Raw genomic sequence first — 21,790 nt, forward strand, 5'->3', positions numbered from 1 at the left:
ATTTCCCCAAGTACAAATACATAATACCCTAGTAAAAATATTTTATTGCGAAGTTTAACATAGCACTTATTATACCTTGACAAATATTCCATGTAAATCACTACCTTACAATCCAATTCAATAAATTAGCATTTCAGATTTAATTTCAAATGTAAACAAGGAGATATTTAATGCTACCTAATATGTCATTATTCTGCAGTATAAGCTATTTTTATAAACACTTTTTGTTTCGACCGTAATTTTTGACTTGAAAAAGAAATGTTTCTTTGCGTGATCACGACATTCTGTTCAATCTATTTAAATTATTGAAACCTATAACTCCAATCCGCTTTCACTTCGCTTCAGCGCAATTTAAGAGAGCTGACATCAAAGCGATGATGACGTTGAGATCTGGGCCAGGTTTGGAGAATATAAATAGGTTCACGGACAGGTGAAGGTTATAAGGAAAAATTCAAGGCAGCAGTACAGTTCTTACTGACTATATAGTCACCAATCGCATTTTTAACATTGAAAAGGCTTTAAGTTACCTTGCAAGAAATACAATAATTTTGTTGGCCGAACATCTTAATGATGAATTACATAGTCGTTCTTTCAGTGATGCTCTTGGCTGCATCACATCACATCACAAGTCATCCGCATCGCAGACCGAAAAGCGAACATCGCAGCCCCCCTCTGGATAACCCCAGCACTATCCAGCGCATATCGGAGATCGCGAAAACCGTAAGTAAACTTACTTAAGTTCATTGCAGGTTTGTGGAATTTATACAAGTGCATTATGAATTTTACAAGTATAATGAATTTTAATAATATTTCAACAGGCGCAACAGATGGATGATGACCATGAAACACGACTGATTCAGTCCGAAAAGAATTACCGAAATGAAACGGTAGGCAGCTTATTTAAGTATTTAAAAATGTCATGTTAGCGTAAATAGGTGCATTTTTATTCTCATTTAACTTTTATGTATCTTTTCCAGGATTTGTTCGTTTGCTGCCTGCACGCCAACATACTCGACTTCTACCTTGGGCACGTGCTCAACACAGAGGATAAATTCCCGGACTTGGCCACCGTGAAAACCGACTTGGACAGGATCAGCAGGGACCTGACAGCAAAAGGCTGTGTAAGTGCTGCCAATACCTGCATTCGTCCCTAATGCGCGATGCGCTCAGATTAATGATTCCCTTCAAATGAATCGGAAGCCTCCAGCGCTAGACACGATTTCAGTTCGCATCTGCAGCTGCAAACGGCAACCTTGATACAACAAGCATTAGATTGCCATGATGCACCGATCAAGATAATACACTTTCGGTGGTTTTGAAGATATACTGATTGTAAAAACTCACGTTGCTTATTTCTTTTCGTCCCAATTGCAGTCAATTAAGCATGTGAATGACCATGGGCACAGCCATAGATTCAAGGAGAGTTTCCACAAGGTAAGCTAATACCTCAAATTGGTCTTTAATCTAAAATAAAGGCAATGCGGAACAATGCTTTTCATTTATTTGAAACAAAAACGTATTTCATTTAATTTACTTTTTTCAGATGGGGAAGAGGGCGCAGAAGAAAGCGATGGGGGAAATTGATATTCTTTTCGACTTCCTAGCCAAGTTCTGCTGAGAAGACACGAACAGTATCTCACCAATTGATTAGTCACCCAGGATTCTTTTGTTGTACGTTCAGCTCAGTTGGTTGCAATAATTGATTACGTATTTATGGCTTTTTATATGCTATTAATTTATTGATTTATTGTTGACGCATGTATTTATCTGTCACTCCATATATATATATATATATATATATATATATATATATATATATATATATATATATATATATATATATATATATGTTTTAGCCTAGGCGAGATGCATATAATGTATATAATGTACGAGTATAATGGAAATATAAGAAAGGTATGTTACCTTTATTGTATAAGGTACACAGTTTGTAACCACAATTGTGGTAATTGAATATTTAATATATTTAAATTATATATTAGTGCAAACCTGCGAGTGTTTTTTTATAATTTCTATAGAAAGGCCTATCCGTGGATATGAACAGCGATAACGTTATACCAAGTAATATGATTAAAAGTTATGCATTTTGAATAAGCTCGGGCTATGACGTATGTGCATGCCTGTACTGTATTTGTATTCCGTTTCAACGGCTCAATATAATTTTCTTAATAAAGCTTAAAAATTGCCACACAACCTGCAGTAGCAAAGCGTTTTAAAATCATGTGTAGCTTCACAAGTGTTTCTTTTGATAATACTTTTTAAATTTACATTATTAATAAATATCGAGACGGAATGCAGTCGCTGGCCTATCAGTACTATGTATTTAATAGTTTAAAAAGCATTTTTGTTGACATTTCTTCTGACAAATGGGGTCGTCGTTTTGCTTCACACTTCACGTTGCAACAGTCACAGTGTGTGTGTAGCCCTTGACTGCTGTGTGCCAGCGAGTAGGCAGGTTTTCTGCTCTGAAGTGTTTACATCTGTGAAAAATATAAAGTCGGTGTTATTTTATGCAGTAAACCGTAAAATATTTAGCAGTTGTATAGCATTAGAGTATACTTATTTTATTTAATTATTTTGATATACAAGATTAGTATACTAACGTAAGATCCTATAACAAACATCAAAAGGCGTTTGTGGAATAGTGCAGCATAAAAAGAAAAATCGATCAAATTAGGTGTTTTCCACTTCTGTATTAGAACGACTGCATCACCTCCAGTACGTTCCAGGAAGTGCGCGTCTGCCGATAACGACAACGCCAACGCAGCGTCATTCAAGGGGGGCGCTGCTTCTGTGAGCGCCTTTGAAAATGAGTGGGGGGCGCAGACGCTGCGTCTTAATTAATTCCACCGTACTGCCTTGGACTGGTGTTAGTCATATTCTACCCGCGTGCAACGCACTTTCACAATAAAGTTAACAGGAGACTTAACTATATAGTCTAACCGAAGCCACCAAATATTCATACCTGAGCTTCACCGTATCAGCGGAGTTTTAATTATTATTTTCACGTCGCCTGCGATGGGCTGGCCCCCCATCCTGGGTTGTTCCCTGCCTCGTGCCCATTGATTCCGGGATAGGCTCCGGACCCCCCGCGACCCAATAGGATAAGCGGTTTGGAAAATGGATGGATGGATGGATTTTCACGTCGCATGAAAGCTACAAAAGAAGACTTTAGATTGTTTCCCATTAATTTCCAAAAGCCCCCCCATTCTGAATCAGTTTTTTTGTTTTTTTTCCTTTCTTTTAAAGAATCTAAAATTTTGTGTGTTAATACGGAAATAGTAGCTATATTTGCGATTATTCGTGGGACTTGGACAAAAAACTTTTAATGATCACACAGACCAGTCAAAACAGCCCAGTCTAGTCTAAAAAACAGGACTCAGGCTTTAAAGTAAAAGAAAAAAACAAACAAACAATCAAAGCTTATGTAATGTAACTCGATAACAGAATCGGTTTACCTAATCTTTTTTTCTAATGGTAGAACACTCAAGTCACAATGGTTTGATAACCCCAAACCAGACTTGCCATTGAGGATGATTATACTTACAGCCTACAGGTTCCATCACATAATCCTGCGTGAAAGTTGACTTTTACCTTTATTCCTTAAAGCAGCATACAGTTCAGTGAGTGTAATCAGCTAGTCCCTAGAGCAGTTCGGCTTGCCTTGCTCAGGGGCCAAACAGTGGTATCACATTGTGTGCCCTGGGATTCCAACCAGCAACCTCCTGAGCATGGGCACTAGATTGTAGCCCAATGAGCTCCATGTAGCCCCTTCATCCAGGACTCTCCTATATTCTTGTAGCTGTGCCTGGATGGCTTTGGAGAAAGAAAGAAAACTTGGTATCGTCATGAAGATTTAGTTTTTTTTTTTGCCAGAAACTGCATAGCGAGGATCAGGACTTGCTGATACCCCTTAGACAGCATCCCTAATCATTGATTATATACAACATAAATAACAGAGTGCTGCAGTCCAATGCTGGTCTAGACCAGCGCTGCCCAACCCTGCTCCTGGAGATGATCCACCCTGCGGAGTTAAGGTGCAGCCCTAATTTGACACACCTGGTACAGATAATCAGGCCCTTCAGTAATATCTCAGTATTAAAGCCAGCTTAGCGTCAACATACTGCAGCTGACTTTAGATTTGGGGATGGACAGTGGGGACAAATTCCAACCCATACTGTGGGAGCACCAGGGGATTTAGGGCTGATTTGGTCCCCCACCAATGCTGAAATCAAACATGCAACCATGCAATATGCACCTAAACTCCAGCATTCATTGATGTGCTGGAACGGGCCTGCAAGCCAGCCATTGCCTCAGCACCGATGTCTACTTGTCTGAGCCACATCTTCAGAGGTAACCTCCTTTCATTGCTGCCCACAGCCTCCTCTAAACACTGGGTCAAAAAGATCCCAGTCACAATAAGAACCGAAAGAGAAATTACTCAGAAAGATTGATCTGTTCGTACAATACACAGGACTATAACTCCATCTCATGGCGAATTAGTGCTACCACTTTGTGTAACACTTAAAATCACACTTTGCTTTTCTCTATTCAGTGTGAGTTTTTGACTTATTATAATGTGTGTAATAAACTCTGATTATCTTGAAATATTTTGATCATCCTCAGCATATTAACTAATTACTTCCTAAGACTCATGACATTAGTAAAAGAAAAGGATTACCATTCCGTACCATAACCACTTTGTATGCGAAGTGATATTACATGTCAGTCGACTGGTAACTTATATAGGGTGCATCAACAATTATAAAATATTACAAATGTTCCATGTTGAAAATCTGTTTAAGAATAAAGAGACAAAGTTACTTTAGAACTACTATTAAATCACCCTACAGGTATGTACATAGTACTCAAGTACACTTAAGTACTTAAGTACACTTAATATTTCAATCTGGGAATTTTCTTTTTATAACAGTAGGGCAGATCAACTCTTTTAAGACTCTTTCAACAAAGGAGGGATTTTTAGGAAGATGGGACTGGTCCGTCTAAAGATGAGAACGAACATGGAATTTACGCCGTTTTGAAAAACCTATGCAGGAAGTATGGCTCTATTGTGATATATGATCCTTGACAAGTGAGGCGAGCACTTCCTGGTAGTGAGAGGCATAGCATAATGACTGTGAGCTGAGGATAGTTCATTGTGATGAAATCTTTAAACGTTGTCATTGGTAATTCCAAAGCTATGTGTGCGTGGCGTAGGGTTTTAGGAAACACCAAAACATTTGAAAGAAGGTTCTTTGCACATAATAGAGACACTTGAATGATCCAACAATACATTTCCTATTTTTTAAGTATACAATAATTCAGATTATTCAAATTCTGTAAGTGGTAAAATGTGAAACCGCATCTAAAAATGTACAGAGTGTGGTAGGAGTGCAACGATCTATTATTAATTAATTGTGGAAGAAAATGACAAAATATTTATTCAGCCACATTATTAAATACTTAAAGGATCACCAGGCTGTACCCATCAAGCTAATATAGCTGCTACGGACCAGCGATGAGAAGGGAATCCGATTAATGTTTAAATCATTGTATGACAGGACAGAATTAATTTGTGATGGATGGAAAAAGGGTTATATTCTGTGGCAGAGGCGCAAGTCCACAAAATAACAAAAAACAAATCTCTGTCTTACCTTTACAACCAATAAAACTGCATAAAATAACAGCGACTTTCTATTTTTGCTTCTGTGAAGCAAAAAAGTGTAACTTTATTTGATCCTATGCTGGAAAAACCCATGAGGAAACAGACAAATGTCTTCTGCTAGGGGAAACCAAAACAAGCTCAGGTCGTACACTTAGTGACAATCAGGACAATCTGGTTCTCTTACCTATGACATCTGAAGAATGACAAATATTTGCTCGTCCACAACTTCATCTTTGTTTTTGTATTATCTGTTTTACTTGTGCATTGCTTTTGGCCAACGCCTCTGACAAATAAATAAATGCCACTGGGCAACATTTAATGTTGTGTTTATATAATTTCACATCGGCAATGCTTGTGCAGGAATACATGCAATGCAAAGGAGATGTGCACCTCATCGCTTTGTCGTGCACCATGTGTAGCATAATGCAACCTTCTCATGATGGCCTGTTGGGTGTTTGAAAGAACAAAAAGCACAATGGCCTTCAAAGAAGCTGTAGGACATCTAACCTAGGGGTGATGTGTGGCCTGTGAGTTAGGCCTCCATACATGTGATCAGAAGGGCACTGGTTTGAATGCCATCTTCTGCAGAATAGTGATATGTGCACTGGGTCCTTGATCAAGTGTCTCACACCCCCCCCTAAAAAAAAATGCTCCAAGGACAAATGGCTGTGACCCCTGCTCTCACCCCAAGCTTTGCTCTCAACTGCATATGTGTGCACGTCTTAAAGAAACACTTAAAGATGGGACACAAATTAAAAAAAACAAGATAAGATATGTGAAAACCAAACCGTTCTCATACACAGCCAACTTTTCTGCATCACAACTTTCTCCATCGCAGGGTTGATACCATAAATTAAATGTGGATTTTTCAGGAGTTTTGAGAAAGCCGCAGAGGACACATAAATATGAGCAGACAACACACAAAAAAGTTTGGTAACTCATAAAATATAGAGTGCTGGTTTGGAGGACATCAGACAGCAGCCTCTTATGTGATAAGATCTCACAGTGATCTTGCAGTGATCTTCATATCTCATGCTTCTCATGTCTTTTCGCTTCACTTGACAAGGAGACCAAAAAATCTCACCTGGTTCTTCCAGATTGTGGGGGGCTTGCACCTCTAACCTCCACAATGCGGAAGGGTTTGCAAGAAACCAAATAAAGAATCATCACATTTCCATACCCCATCTCAGAGTCTTACTTAAAGGTGTAGCTTAAATTAGTCTCATATGGGATAGACTGTGTTATTGAGCTTAGTTGTTTTTCAGTTGTTGAGTTAAACATAACTGGAATACATTCTCGACCTTGAAATCCTTGTAAAAGAGATAATTTCAATGTTCCTAAATGAAGAAATACAGAAATCTATGCAATCAAATGAGGAATTTAATGATTAATAGTCTAAGTATTATCCATCCATCCGTCCGTCCATCCATCCATCTCACACCAGCTCATCCTGATCACAAGAGTTAATATAACACAGTATCCATGACAAAATCCTTAACAAAATGTCACCATGAGTATATTCTGCTGATGGGGGGAGTGGGGGTTCCCCTTGGCAGATTGGTAGATTCTGGGCTGGGGAAAACACATCCATGACCCCCCACCCCCAATCCATGATCAAGAAGTTTCAGCAGGTCATGCAATGATGCTGGTGCAGAGATTCTCGCATCGCAGGGCGAAATCAAGCCACACGACCTTATAGAAAGGCTACAGTAGGGCAAATGGCTAACACTCGTTTCTGGAGTGCTGAGTCATTCCTAACTCCCATGCTCCGGGTCAACACCGCCACTTCCCCTGAGCTTCTCATCATAGTTTTTCAACCCTTTCCATGTATGCAGTGCAAGCAAATAAGCATTTTGTAGCCTACATTCATGCTTTCCGTTCATATAAGAGAAAACACAAGTCTGCAAAAAAAGAATCTCTTTGGTTGTTATCAGAGTCTTGCTTTGGTCAGTATGAAACTGCATTTTTTTATTGAGTGGTTATTTCCATTTGCACATTCCTACCTTATGTGATGCTTTCATGAGAAACGAAAACCGCAGCTTGAGGAATTATGCCTCGAGGGCATCTTGCACCTTATGCTACAGTCCGTACATTGAACCGGCTCACTAACTATAGGCTATACATTTAACGTCGTGATATATATTAACACACTGCATAAATCACGAATAAAACTGCACATTGCATAAATCTGCCACAAGAGTTTCAGTCTAGGCTGCATCATGGATAAAAACAGTAAAGCACCTCATGAATGTACTGGCACACCAGCAGTGAAATAAAACTGCTAATCCTCCAGACTGTGCAACAAAGAATGTAGAAGGATAACAAAATGAAACAATCTAAGTAAACATCCATCCAACCATCCAACCATCCATCCATCCATCCATCCATCTTCTTGTCAGGGTCACATGAGTTCATAAAACACAATCATAATTGTAGGAAGGAATTTTGGGTCCCGACAAAGTGTCACCTTGGTCTGTCCAAAAGTATAATGTATCTTTGATCTGTTCACTAGCAGCATCAGAACTGAGGAGACCACTTTTATGTGGTCGTCGTTAAAATGCAGCTTCCATAATGCCATCTTTAAGGTTTACCTTGATATTAACAAGTAATAACTTCCCTTTTATCCAGGCGAGAGCTGCATCAAAAAAAAAACTTCATAAATAAAAATAACTTCGTCACTATTTTCTTTTTGTTTTAATAAAAACTAATTTTACAATTGAACCTCATGTCTGCAAAGAGATGCATTGTAGTTTATTAAAGACAACCCTTCAAATAATGCAAGTTGTGGGAAAGCATGGAATTGGCCGGCCAAAAATGTCATGGAAAAAGCTGACAGAGAGAGACCGCAGGGAGTGGAAGCTCTCAGCTGTAGACCCTGATGACAGAGGCCACTGGAGATCTGGGGTGAGATCTGCCATGCGTGCAGCTAGCCAGCTACCTGGAAGGGGGCCCACTGGTGTGGATTATGCCCCTGCACCTGCACGTTAAATAAAAAATCCGATGATCCTTGGTTAGTTTTCAGGCATTGACTGTGTATTTCACATTATAAACTGTCCATCAGGAAGAAGAAAATATGAAACACACAAAATGATACCAAGTAATAATGATAACTGATACTTTTTTGAATCGTCTTTATGTCTCCTCCAGCTTGCTCTTTGTAGAGTCATCTGTCTGTGAAGGGCAGCCTCCCGTAACGGCACCCAGGGAGCTGGGGGTTAAGGGCCTCGCTCAAGGACCCGCGGACGTGCTGAGGCTGGGTTTGACCCGGCGACTTTCTGATTACAGGCAAACACGCTTAGCCCACTGAGACACACGCTGCCCGCCAAAAAAAATCAGGGGAGAGCGCGAACGCAGTCCCCCACTACCAGGAATGATGAAGTTGAGATTCCCACATTTGGGGAATTCAGTGCAATGGCTGGGTCTCACCCTGGGTGAACCACCTTCATGATTATGATGTCTCCCCTGCCAGACAAGTAAGTAAATAAAATGCATTATATACTAAACTGTAGGCACATCATAGAGCAAAAAAAATACATTTAGGAAGAAACAGGTAAATAATGCATAGCATGAATTATTCAGAGGATGGGGTATTTATGGCAATATAAAATGTAATCAATCGTACTGCCTGCTATATAAGTTTGTGTCATATCTCTTCTCAAGTAATTTACCAGACTGCATGTATAGGAATTATGAGCATGAGGAAAAGCTGAAATAGAAATAGGTGGAAAATCCAAAGCCTGGCTCATAAATTGTTTGAAAACTCTCCTTGACACTTCCTCAAAATATCAGAGTTTTGGAGAAGCATTTCCTACTTCATTCTTACACGCATGTGAGTGCGCTGAGCAGCTCCTTCAGTCAGAGACTGATACACCCTCGCTGCAGGAAGGAGCGCTTTCGCAGATCATTCATCCCGACAGCAGTTAGACTGTATAACACATCATGATGTCATGAGTCACCAGAGACTACCTCTAAAGTCACCATTACCTACCACCTCATACATAACGCACCTTGTAGAGGTATGGGCATGTGCATGTATATGTGTATGTATATGGTTCTGCATCTACAGTTTACGTATATGTAGAGGCATATCTGTATATAATGTATGGATGTATGTATGTATGGATGTAGGTGCATAGCACGGGTGTATATATGTACATGCCAATACCCAGCACTACCTGAATAGTAAATTGTAGCTATAGTAGTTAAATAGTTGATATTTATTATTACTTGCACTTTTCCACAACCCACTATCCATATTTCATACGGTGTATGAGTGTACATAGGCATTATTACTACTATTGTATCAGTGTTCTATCTTATTTTATATTATTTTTTATTCTGTATTCTTATTCTTGTATTTTTATATTCTTTACTCTTGTAACTCTTTCTTGCTATCTGTCTGGAGCTGCGTTAACACACAAATTTCCCCACTGTGGGATCAATAAAGTCCTATCTTATCTCATCTTACAAGAAACTAATGATTGTACTTCTCTGAGTGCTATGTTTGTTCAGACAGCAGTACGGATGCCTCACACCACTGAGGTTCTCTCGAAAGTCCTCTGGTTTCCTCTATCAACCCAATGATGCTCTAAATTTAACTTAACAATCAGTAACCCTCACTGAATAAGTGCACTCTCAGAAAAAAGGGCACCGATTTGTACCACACTGAGGCTGTACACTCAAGGATCTGCCAATTCTACCCTTAGCTGTAGGTAATTGTACCATTTATGGTACAGAAAAAGACTCTGAAATACATTTTTGTACCATTAGGAGTTCATTATAGCTGTTTATACCTCAGAGTCCTTTTCTGTACCTTAGAAGGTACATTCACCAACCGTTAAGGGTATAGTTAGCAGACCCTTGAGGGTACAGCCCCAGTGATAAGCAAAGGTACAAATTGGTACTCTGTTTTCAGAGAGTATGGTCAGTAAGAAACGTCCGATTATTTTCCACAAAACTCTACCACTGTATGTGATAATGACCGCGGGGACTATTTTTTGGAATAGCAAACTGTTGATTCTGTGCAGTGTGCAGAACAGTAACTGTGACTCTGACGCACATAGTACTTTCGTGACCATACTTATGTGAAATGATCACATGATCACAAATACATTCGGTTAAAGCGACTGAAGAACAGGAGTGCATTGTTCGCGAACTAACTGGGTCAGAACGAGTGTCATGTTGAATCATTTGAAATAGTGACCTGGTTACTTATAGCTTACATATGGAAACTGAGACCTTCACCTCATTTCCGCAGGATTAGAAAGTCAGCCCCAGTCACATTTCTGAGGATTTTCCCTGAACTAAGCAGTGCGTGGCTCATTGTGCTGTGTCTCTGATCGGAAGTGGGTCGGGTCAGACCTGGCCTCGGCTCGTCTGCGGGCCTTTGGGCAATGCCCTTAACCCCCCAATCCCTGGGCACGGCTACCGGTGGCTGCCCTTCGCTACCAAGCAGATGGCAAGATGGAAGGCAAAAAGAGAATCTCTCCCTGGGTATCTATAAAGTGTAATCATTATTATTATAACTTATTACGAGCATAAATTACTATTTTTCCAAAAAGGGCTATAATTTCACTAGACAGTCAAATAACATAATGAAACACCAAGACTTGTCACTAAATCCATTATGCATATTTAGCAGACCCAGGGACGGATTATGGGTTGTGTGGGCCCCTGGGCAAAACATTCGCGAGGCCCCCCACCCCCACACCACCAGCACCACCACCACAACCACCACATTTCAAGGGCCCTTGGCAGCCAAACGCCCTCCCTATAGGTTCAGGGGCCCTTGTAGGCAGAGGATCAAAGAATGTAGGCCCTCTAGACAAACGAAAATACATTGTTGATAAGCGTTGCAAATTGTTTTGGGCTAGGGGCCCCACGGGCCCCCTGCACCCCAAGGGCCCTTGGGCAGCGGCCCCGCTGGCCCGGTCCGTAATCCGTCCCTGAGCAGACCGTATTTACTGGTGTGCCCAATATATTGCCATTAAAGCACATACAAAAAACTAGAATAAAACACTTTTAGTATAATACGCATATATGTTGTAAAATAGTTTACTTCAATGTTAAATTCCCAAAAACGATGAGCACTTAATCACAATAAATTTGTATGATTTTTATGACTGAATAGTATGCTTGAGTATGCTTGCAATAATTATAATAATTACCACTACTGAAATCTCGTTTTTAGGACACGTGAATAGTAATGCTCCAATTTAAATGCAAGAGTAGCAGAAAACTGTACAGGCAATCACTGTACAGGCAATCACCACAATAGTCAACAGGTAAGACACAAAAAAAGGGGGAAAAAAATCATTTTACCTAAAAGTTTCGATAAACGTCATTATGGGGGCCGTGATTTCCCTGAGAGATCGGGTGTATTTAAAGGGCTGAAATAGTGAGCTGCACTGTAGTAAACACAATCTTCTGTACATCCGACGGCGGGCGGAAAAACCGCAAAGACCTGACCTTAAGGCGATGCAGACTGTGGTGTTGACGTCAGTGGCTCTACTCGCGGCGCTGTGCATTCAGTGCCTCGGGGAATCGCGGGGAGTTAAGTGCTTCAGGCACAACGTGTCGGACAAGATGCTTGAACAGCTCTCAACAGCTGTTCACCATGTGAAAAACTCTCTTCCAGTGAGTAAAAACTCAATACCATGGGCTGCTGGACTGTTTGCATGTGATGATTCATTGCATCTTTTTTGTTTTAATTAAAATTCGCCTTCGTTACAGAGAGATGACAATAAGCACAAGAAACTTCTACCAAAATTTACAGGTACTTTGAAGGTAAGAACATTTGGACTTTTATGAATTAATTGACCTATAGGCTATACTTTAAAGAATGTTTGCAATGGTACATAATGTCATACGGCTCTCATATACAGATTTGTAGTGTAATTTAACAATCCACTTATTTTCCCTGCAGAAACCAAAGGGATTATCACTTATAAAAGAGATGTTGGACTTTTACTTGAATGACGTGTTCAGCAATGAGTCACTGAACACCAGGGACAATGAGAAAATACAGATTATTCTGTCGAGGATGGTAAACGAAGTTAGCCAGTGTGTGAGTATTCATTTCTGTGTTTTGAGGTGCATGTTTTGTAACAATTAACTACCCTTTATATTATGGTAAAGACACAAGCCAGGACAAATAATTAATGGCAATGCAGTCATAAGTAACAGTCGTTAGCAGTGACCACAAAACAATGTACTCACAACAAATTGAACGAGCACTCATTCTAAATTATGTTTGAAGACAGCGCGTTATGTGGGAAATGACGTTGAATATTCAGTCTGATTTACCTGCAGCTGAGGATGCATCGCAGTTCCCTCTCCTCAAACGAGCGAGATAAGATTCATCAAATGAAACAAACATTTCGTCAGGTAAAATAATGGTTTTGTTAATTTTATGCAGTATAATCACTGCGATGATGGAGCGCAGCTCGAAAGGTCGGCATTGCTTATTCTTTGTTGTACCTTTTTAATGCTAAGCTCATGATTCCATAGCATAGTGCATATGGGCGTAGTTTTTAAGCGTATTGTATGTTATGAGAGTGAAAACAAAAGTAATTTCGCAAACGCGTTCCTGCCTGCCAATTACACACTGCCAGTTGAAAGTTTTTGCACATCATAGTTTTTTTTTTTTACCACTTTTTCCATTTATTTAATAAAATGCAGGTTTTTTTTTATTCTTGTTAAGCATTGGAAAGGATGGCCAACTATAAATGAAATATAAGTCAAATAAAACAAGTTTCCTTTCCAACATGGAAAGAGTTTGCAACAGTGCATGTCCGACATCCTATTAACCAGTGATGGTATAGTCAAATTCTAGGCGGTCTTGTAATTTTAAATGCACTAGTAAACTGTATCATCCCATGAACCGTAGCAATATTTAATATTCCTTGTAGAAAAACTTTTAACTGGCAGTGTGTATATATATAATAATCATGCATTGTACTTTAAAAATACTTGACTTATTGCGTTTATAATTTGAATGGGGAAAATACAGTTCATCTCTTCGGGTATTTACATGCTAAATGCAGCTCCCAGTAATCTAATGGCAAACGGTTTCTGGGTAGCCTATTAATGATAGAAATAGTGCAAATGCCGCCCATGCCAAGCAGTCACATCCCTGTTGTTTCTTGGCAGCTCGAGACAAACGGTATGAAAAAGGCCATAGGAGAGTTTAAGACCGTTCTGGTCTGGATACACATCTACATGCACCACACAGGAAAATCCGGAAGGAAAAGGCAGTAAGGACCACTGGTGGCAGCGTGTGCTGCAGGCTGCGACAAACACCTGCACCACGCAGTCGGTGCTTTGATCGTATTGATAACCTCCATTTGGAAACCGAGGACATCAACCCTCTACAATTCACTTCCTTCCAGACATGATGCTGAACTGTCAAATCATCTTCTGTCAAAAGCACGATTTCAGAGTATTTTTCAATTATTTATAAAAGTATTTATTGAGACAAATGCATACAAGGGAAACCCTATGGAATGGAAGCTACCTCAACATGCCAGCGAAAGAAGCCAAACACCATCGTCAGTTAAGGAAGAGCAGAGCTGGATTTTGGAATCATCCCTCTTCTAAGCGCTTCATCATCCTCAGGGACATTGGAGACCTGGAGCTTGTGCCAGGCAGCATAAGGCAGAATGCTGCAGTACACCCCGGACAGGATGCTGTTCCGTTGCAGGGCACAAATACACCCTCACGTACAGAGTTATATTTTATCCACAATTTAGAGATGAAAATTAGACTCTGAGAATTACCCACTGCAAACCCAGGGAGAGCATGCAGACTCCACGAAAACCCCCAACATTGGAGGCAACGGTCCAGCCCACAGTCATCATGCTGACCCTGGAGGTACATCGGTGCTTATCCCAGAGAGCATCATTCACATCAGGTTCTGAGTTTCCCTGCTGCCTCCAGGCTCAGTGATTTGGTACTGGATAAGTGGTTATAGAGGAGAAATGGATGGATAGATGGAGGGATGGATAAATGGATGGATAGATGCAATAATGTTTGATTATTTAAATACAAAATGGTTTTTAAAAACAAATCTGATATAATTGAAATATGTTAAATGAATTTCTAATATTCACCACCCAGATGTTTCTTGATGTATTATGCAGCAAAATCAAAAACATTTTCAAATGAAGTATTTTTTTCATGGTATCTTAATGTATAGTAATAATTTATTTTTTTTTCTTTAAGTTTAATATATTAGACTACTGTTGTACTTCATCATTTTTAAAAAAATATTTTAAACATATTTAATCTTATTTATTGGTACCTTTTTTAATGTTCCAAGAATTAATTCAGTGCAACTTAATATATTCTAACTTCATGTAGAGTTTACGCAGGTCAATAATTGGAGGCTGTTATAACAATAAAAGATGGTTTTTAAAAAATGTTCAAAATGTATTAATAACTTCTTAAGATTTTCCTGATTTAAGATATCCAAACTGACACAAATATAATATTTTAAATTAAGAAAAATATATTACCTTTGTTATTTGACTGAAAACTACAAACTATGACCAGTGAGATAAAAAGGTGGAAAGTTTTACTTCATTGTTCCAGATTTTGTGCATTTGTTTGAATCCGACTCCCTCCAGTGGCAAAAATCAATTACTCACACAATATGAAAGTGAAAGGAAACCGGTCTTAAAATGGATTAGTATTGTGTTAGAGGCCCTGTTTACGCTTGGTTTTAAGTTGCGTCTTCGGCGATCGGATCACAAGTTGACACCTTGCTATTTACACCTGCGTGCGTCTATCATGCATCTCCAAGGTGTCCAGCAGACCAGATGTCATTAACATTCCATGCACAGCATCAGGACACTTCAGCTATTACACTACAAAAAAAATTGCAATCAAACGTGTCCCAGACCACCTTAGCTAGTGGTTTGAATGATCGGATCACAATTCATCTTGGTGGGCGTTTACATTTACGATACGATCACCCTTCATGCATTTTAAAACCAAGTGTAATCAAGACCAGGAAGTCAGACGATTATAGGCATTTATAATTGAGTGGGCTATATAATTTATCTTTTCTTATTACCATTTTAGTTTGCAGCACATTGGCTTATAGTACATGTATTAGATTTGATAAATCCAAATCATGTATTTAAAAGGAAAAATTTAATCAAGAGGTTTGTACTAGTATTTAAAATACCATGTATGGGGCACTGGTCACTCTTCCCTTCATTTGCTTTGTTCTGATTATGTAAAAGGCATCAAAGTCATGCAGTGAATAGTGCTGTAGGTTCAAACCTCCAGTGACGTGGCGTTTGATTCCCACCCTGGATTCTTTCCTAAATTGCATGTTCTTGCTCCAGTGCTCCAGTGCTCACTCTGGCTTCTTCTTCAGTGTTTGACCTGCCCTCATTGTGTGACTGTCTGAGAGTGTGGCCTGGAATGGACTGTCATCCCATCCCTGGCATCCTCTGTCTTGTGCGCTGTGCATCATGGGATAGATTCTAGGCCCACCATGACCCTCTGCTGGATACGTGGTTATAGAAGATGGATGGATAAGCATATATAAAATACTAAGCCATTGTTGATCTTTTATAGGGCATTACATGCTGTATCATTAATGTTTTTTCTGTTCTAATCATATGCAGGTTATTTTACAATTGGCACAGGTTTTGAGAAAGCAAGGTCAACCCCTGGAGCGATTCGGTTTAAGGGCCTTGTTCAGGGGCGCAATGGTGACATCTTTCTGCAAGCCAGAGTTTCCTAACCTGGAGAGAGACACAGTGCCCCCAAAGAGAAACTGTGCTGGCTGAGGACTGGACTTCCTGCACTGCATGTGAGAACCACCAGATCAGCAATGCTTCAGATACACGGCTCGTCGGCTACACTGCTCAGGTCATGTACAGGCTAAGAATTGCTCTGTGGCTATCATATATAGCAGTGTTTACCAGTCCAGTCCTTGGGGACCCACAAACACTCCATGTTTTTGCTCACTCCCAACTTCCGGGGAGCGAAAATGTGGAATGTCTGGCAGGGACCTCGGGGGGAGCAAAAACCTGGAACAACTGTGGGTCCCCGAGGACCGGATTGGGAAACACTGATATACAGTATTTTGCACAGGCCATGTTGGCCACTGTTCTTAAACTCATAGGATTAACCTTGGTGCAGCTGGGATTTCCAGGTGACGTCGCCAAATCATGGTCACAGAAGTATAGCCACCTTTGTTGTGTTCCGAAACCCATCATCGTGTAATAATCCATATCAGTTAACCAACCGTTTCCTGACAAAAATAGTACTTGTGTAAATATTATAGGCTATGACGGGCTGTTTAAACACTACCCTATAGTGAAGCTCATTAAACATTCCTTAACCTGACTTTGACAACTGCAAAACAGTTTTTAAATGTTTCAGGAAATGGAGTCATATCCGAATCTACTTCAGACTGTTATTGGAAAATGTGTATATCTCTTGGTGGTAACTGTACTGGTATTTCGCATGAACAGATGCATACTCATGCTTTTTTTCAGAAAATGTTTTTAGTTTAGCCCATTGAAGCTGCTTCCAAATACTGCATAACAGCCTTAAGATGTCACCCTTGAGTAGGTGATGAGCATATACCTTCCAGTACACTGCTTGGTGTACTGTATTCTGTAAATATGGCACCTATCAATAGCTGTAAGTCAAATGATCACATTATCTGTTACATTTATACATAGGAAAAAATGCATACAAAGTTGCAATACATTGATTATTTAAGTTTAACTTCTAAATATTAGATCTCTTAGAATTTATAAAAAAAGCAATTAAGAAAACATTTTCAAAACTGACTCAATGCACAGGTTACGATTTTGAAAAAAAATCTCTGGACTTAGTGAGTTTTGAAAATGTAATGAAAGTTATTTGTTGGATTATCTGAGCACTGAGTGAGTTCTGCTTCTCAGTACTGCAACATATGATGAGGAAGCCTGATTTTAGGTCATTGGCCATTTCAGCTCAAAAACTTTGCTCCTCAATTGTGAAGATTATACCAAAACATATTCAATTGAAACTTTTCAAAAGTCACAGGTGCAACTCTATTTATTTACAAAATTCAATAAATGTTTTGGTCTTTTTTTGATGTACAAAATATCTTTTTCAGTAATTGTTTATGAACACAAGAGTTTTTTTTGATCTAATGTTTTGAAACATTACTGTTAGTGGCCATTTAGCTTTGCAAAACTGACTAGGCCTATTTATATTTAAGGTTGCTTCAAATATAGCAGTGACTATTGCCTTCAATCGCTGATGACAACCATGTAATACAGGGGTGGGGGATCTTACCCAGAAAGGGCCGTTGGCTACAGTATGTGGGATTTGCTGCAACTCCATAATTAGATTACTAATTAGAGGACTGATTGGCTAAAGAGTCCTCACACCTGGGTCTGAACACCTGACCTAAAGGTTACCCCAAACACCTGCATACACACCGGCCCTCTGAGGGTAAGATTGCCCACCCTATGTAAGACAAATAAAAGTTAAAATCATAGCAGAATTTGTAAGGATACCATATAAGATCTTGCATGTTATTTGAAAGTATATTATTGCATAGAATAGCATTTATATTACAGATTTTATAAGTGTGTATTGAAGTTTAAATATATGCAACAGGATTTTACAGAAAGCACTACTGCTATCAGTGTCATGGTCTTATGGATTTCATGGCATGCAGTTTCTATTAATGTTTGGTTCAAGCCAGGAAGTACAGGAGTTACATAGCAATATATAACCATCATCATCATTATTATCTTATATTTCCTTTTGATTTATTATTATGCAGATTTTTTTTTAAAAAGAAAACATTCCAACCTCGCCAGCTTAGATGCGCTTGTTCAGGGCCAGATGCGACATATCGAAGAAACCATAATACCATAATAGTTACCACACCTTGACAAATCATTCCCCTCCTTCATATTGTGTTTGCCAATGTTAAAGTGCATCACAAAAGCACAACATTGGAGTTTCAGCCCGGAGTAGCAAAATGCTAAATCAGCAAACCGCAACGTGTTTCACGGAAAGGAAGAAAAAATCAACGCGGTCCGCTACCACGACACTCGCCCTCCTCACTGGAAACGATGTTCGCTGATAGTACGCTGGAAGAGAACGTGGAGGGCGCTGTACTGGCCGCGCCCTAATAAGTATGTGCTAATTATGAATGAAACTTTATCTTGCAGAAGCGCAAATGACATTTAGTGTGCACTTTTGATTTTCTTTCAGTTTGAGCTCACCACAAGGCAAAAAACTTATGGGTGAAAAACCACGAAGGCTTACGGGAAAAGCTAAGAAAAAAAAATAACATCATATGTTTTCTGCACGGTTTTGCAGGGGGAATTTCAAAGGGTTATTTCTGAAGGCAAAGCATAGCTTCTTGAGAACGCATGTTAAAATCCAGGCAGTAAAAGAACATGGGCTGCAAGAACCACAATGGTTTACACAGATCATGCTTTTAGTATACCAGCATTATCTATGAGCAGTAAATGGGGTAAAGCACATCTTTAAAAACTGTGACAGAATGGCGTCAGATCTGCAGGGTTAAACACTCCCTGTGCAGGGCCAGCAGGGTACACTGAGCAAACTGGAGGAGTGTGATGTTGACCACTGCCAGTGGACAAAAACAAAGTCGATGATTAAGGAGACTGATGTCAAATGGGTAAAGGCGTTTGCCATGGGGAATGTGAATACCCAGTCTATCTCAGGTAGTATTCAACACCCCGGAGCAATTTGGGTTAAGGGTCTTGGTCAAGAGACTGATGATATTATGATTACTCAACCAGCAACAGGATTTGAACCCGTGACCTTCTAGACATGAGTGACAAATAGCTAACCTATACCACTGAGAAGGTTGCATATTATCACCATACCTATGCAAATCTGATGAAGGAATCTGAAGAACCGTAGATTAATAATAATAATAATAATAATAACAACTTTGGTGATCCCCATGGAGAAATCCTCTTTTCACACTTACCCCATCTTGCTCTCCATGACACAAAGACATATACAAAGGTGAGAGCAAGAGCAAGCCTGGCAGTGAAGGACAGCTACCTGCGACGTCACCTATGGGGCTGGGGATTAAGGACCTAGCTCAAGGGCCCACAGACACGTGGGTATTCCGCTGAACCTGGGATTAAAGGTTGGAGGTGTCAGGTTCACAGGTGCAGACGGCCCAGCTGGGAGGTATGAGGCAGGGAAGAACGTAGCCGGGAGGCAAAAGTTTGGGAAAACGGGGATTTATTAAGGGGAACAAGGCTACGGGCAGGACAGATCAACGGTACTAACATCTATGACGGACAAACGGCAGGGCAAGACGTGGACTGATATAGACGAAAGACAGGGCGAAATAGAAGCAGGAGGCAGAGGCAGCGCGGCCTCGAACAGAGCGGTTGCAGCAGGCGGTGGAGGCAAAGGAGCCTCGGGCGTAGTGGCTGTAGCAGGCGCGCCATACGCAGGCGCGACCCTGTGCTCGCAGAATGGCGTCTTTTGTTGCGCTGGCCCCTTTGTTGGCCAACCGTGCTGCCCGGAAGTGGTATTTCTCCAGAGGCAGCGGTAGCTCTGCGGCGACGGGGCGCGCTCCCAGGAAAGGGGGAGCTGCCCGTGCAAGCAGCTTAGCGGCGGTGGTGACCTCCGAGGTGATCGGGAGTGTCAACTGTTATTCGTTTTGGTGGATCTTCGGATGCTGGTTTTTGTAGCGCTGAAACCATCAACTTTTTCTCCAGGACATGAATATCTCTGTCAAAGAATGACAGTGCAATCAACTCTTCACTAAGGTACCAGAAGTGACCAAAGAGCTTCTTTAGGGCATCTTTTGCTGCTTGTGAGTCGAGTGAAAACAGTATTTTCAGCAGCTTCAGATCATTTGCTGGAGCAATGGTTGGCAGCCGAGACAAGAACCATGATTTCAGGTAGACCTGAACGCCAAATATGCAGAGTTCTGCTAAGCCTTTTTGTTCATGGCTGGTAAGCTTGAAGTCAGAATGTCAAAACAAGAATATCTTGTATGCATATATCAGCTTGGCCATGAAGCGGGCTTGATGTAATGCACCAGGTTTGGTAATATGAACATCACGGGGAGGCACAGCACACAGAAACACAATGGCTAGTTCAAGTCGTTTCCTGCAGTCGTCACGGGGTTGTGCAGTCTGCAACTGACTTGAGCCATACCCTAAATATTATCCAAATCCAAAAATATTTCACAGAAAAATGTCTTCAGCGGTGTAGCAACATTCTAGAGGGTGACAGTCAACTTAAAATTTTTTTTTTTTTCCATTTATAAGGCTCACTCTACTGGACACTGGCTGACCCTTTGGTCTGACCCCAAAACCTGCTCTCACCTATCATATACGCGTGTGCTGGTTTCTTTCAGGGAAAGCAAGAGGGGATATGCAAGAGCAATGAAATCCATCCATCCATCCATCCATCTTCCAAACCGCTTATCCTACTGGGTCGCGGGGGTCCGGAGCCTATCACGGAAGCAATGGGCACGAGGCAGGGAACAACCCAGGATGGGGGGCCAGCCCATCGCAGGGCACACTCACACACCATTCACACACACAGGCACTCCTATGGGCAATTTAGGAACTCCAATTAGCCTCAGCATGTTTTTGGACTGTGGGGGGAAACTGAGTACCCGGAGGAAACCCCACGACGACATGGGGAGAACATGCAAACTCCACACACATGTGACCCAGGTGGAGACTCGAACCCGGATCCCAGAGGTGTGAGGCAACAGTGCTAACCACTGCACCACCATGCCACGCCCGAGCTACAAAATTAAATTACCCCTATTGCTATTATAGGTAATGATAATTACCAATTTAGTTAGCTCTTTGCAACTTCCACCACTGTCTTTAATTCCCCCTTTTAATATTCATTAAAATGTATTGATTTTAAAATCAATGCACATTAGCATTTAAATATAAAAAATGAGATTATCTATAAATGTAATACGGCCATGTGTATCAAACTTATATTTAATCGATTAATCAATATCAATGATATTGCAGACTATATTCTTTTGGATTATCATGCAGGAATTGCAGTTTACCTCTCCTGGAGCCGACACCTTATCGTGGTGGAGGGGTT

General features: G+C 40.4%; 2 protein-coding genes and 1 pseudogene across 2 annotated transcripts; 2 read left to right on the forward strand and 1 right to left on the reverse strand.

Annotated features, from left to right (window-relative positions):
* Nucleotides 1-46: 46 nt before the first annotated feature.
* il22 (interleukin 22) lies at nt 47-2,211 on the forward strand. Its single transcript, XM_049016884.1, has 5 exons — nt 47-720; nt 819-887; nt 978-1,121; nt 1,375-1,434; nt 1,544-2,211. Exons 1-5 carry the CDS (start codon nt 568-570, stop codon nt 1,616-1,618), a joined length of 501 nt encoding a protein of 166 aa, XP_048872841.1. The 5' UTR covers nt 47-567; the 3' UTR covers nt 1,619-2,211.
* A 6,805-nt stretch (nt 2,212-9,016) lies between these two features.
* Nucleotides 9,017-9,160, reverse strand: LOC125706140 (U1 spliceosomal RNA; annotated as a pseudogene).
* Nucleotides 9,161-11,619: 2,459 nt separating this feature from the next.
* LOC125743603 (interleukin-10-like) lies at nt 11,620-14,917 on the forward strand. The gene is made up of 5 exons (XM_049015943.1): nt 11,620-12,319; nt 12,416-12,469; nt 12,609-12,749; nt 12,995-13,069; nt 13,835-14,917. Exons 1-5 carry the CDS (start codon nt 12,161-12,163, stop codon nt 13,940-13,942), a joined length of 537 nt encoding a protein of 178 aa, XP_048871900.1. The 5' UTR covers nt 11,620-12,160; the 3' UTR covers nt 13,943-14,917.
* The last annotated feature ends 6,873 nt before the right edge of the window (nt 14,918-21,790 follow it).

This window comes from Brienomyrus brachyistius, chromosome 1, assembly GCF_023856365.1.
Source record: "Brienomyrus brachyistius isolate T26 chromosome 1, BBRACH_0.4, whole genome shotgun sequence".
Lineage (NCBI taxonomy): Eukaryota > Metazoa > Chordata > Actinopteri > Osteoglossiformes > Mormyridae > Brienomyrus > Brienomyrus brachyistius.

Coding starts and splice junctions, on each gene's coding strand:
- il22 (XM_049016884.1), top strand. CDS start 568: ATGATGAATTACATAGTCGTTCTTTCAGTGATGCTCTTGGCTGCATCA. Junction 721..818: donor TATCGGAGATCGCGAAAACC/GTAAGTAAACTT, acceptor ATATTTCAACAG/GCGCAACAGATGGATGATGA. Junction 1,122..1,374: donor ACCTGACAGCAAAAGGCTGT/GTAAGTGCTGCC, acceptor TCCCAATTGCAG/TCAATTAAGCATGTGAATGA.
- LOC125743603 (XM_049015943.1), top strand. CDS start 12,161: ATGCAGACTGTGGTGTTGACGTCAGTGGCTCTACTCGCGGCGCTGTGC. Junction 12,320..12,415: donor ATGTGAAAAACTCTCTTCCA/GTGAGTAAAAAC, acceptor CCTTCGTTACAG/AGAGATGACAATAAGCACAA. Junction 13,070..13,834: donor TGAAACAAACATTTCGTCAG/GTAAAATAATGG, acceptor GTTTCTTGGCAG/CTCGAGACAAACGGTATGAA.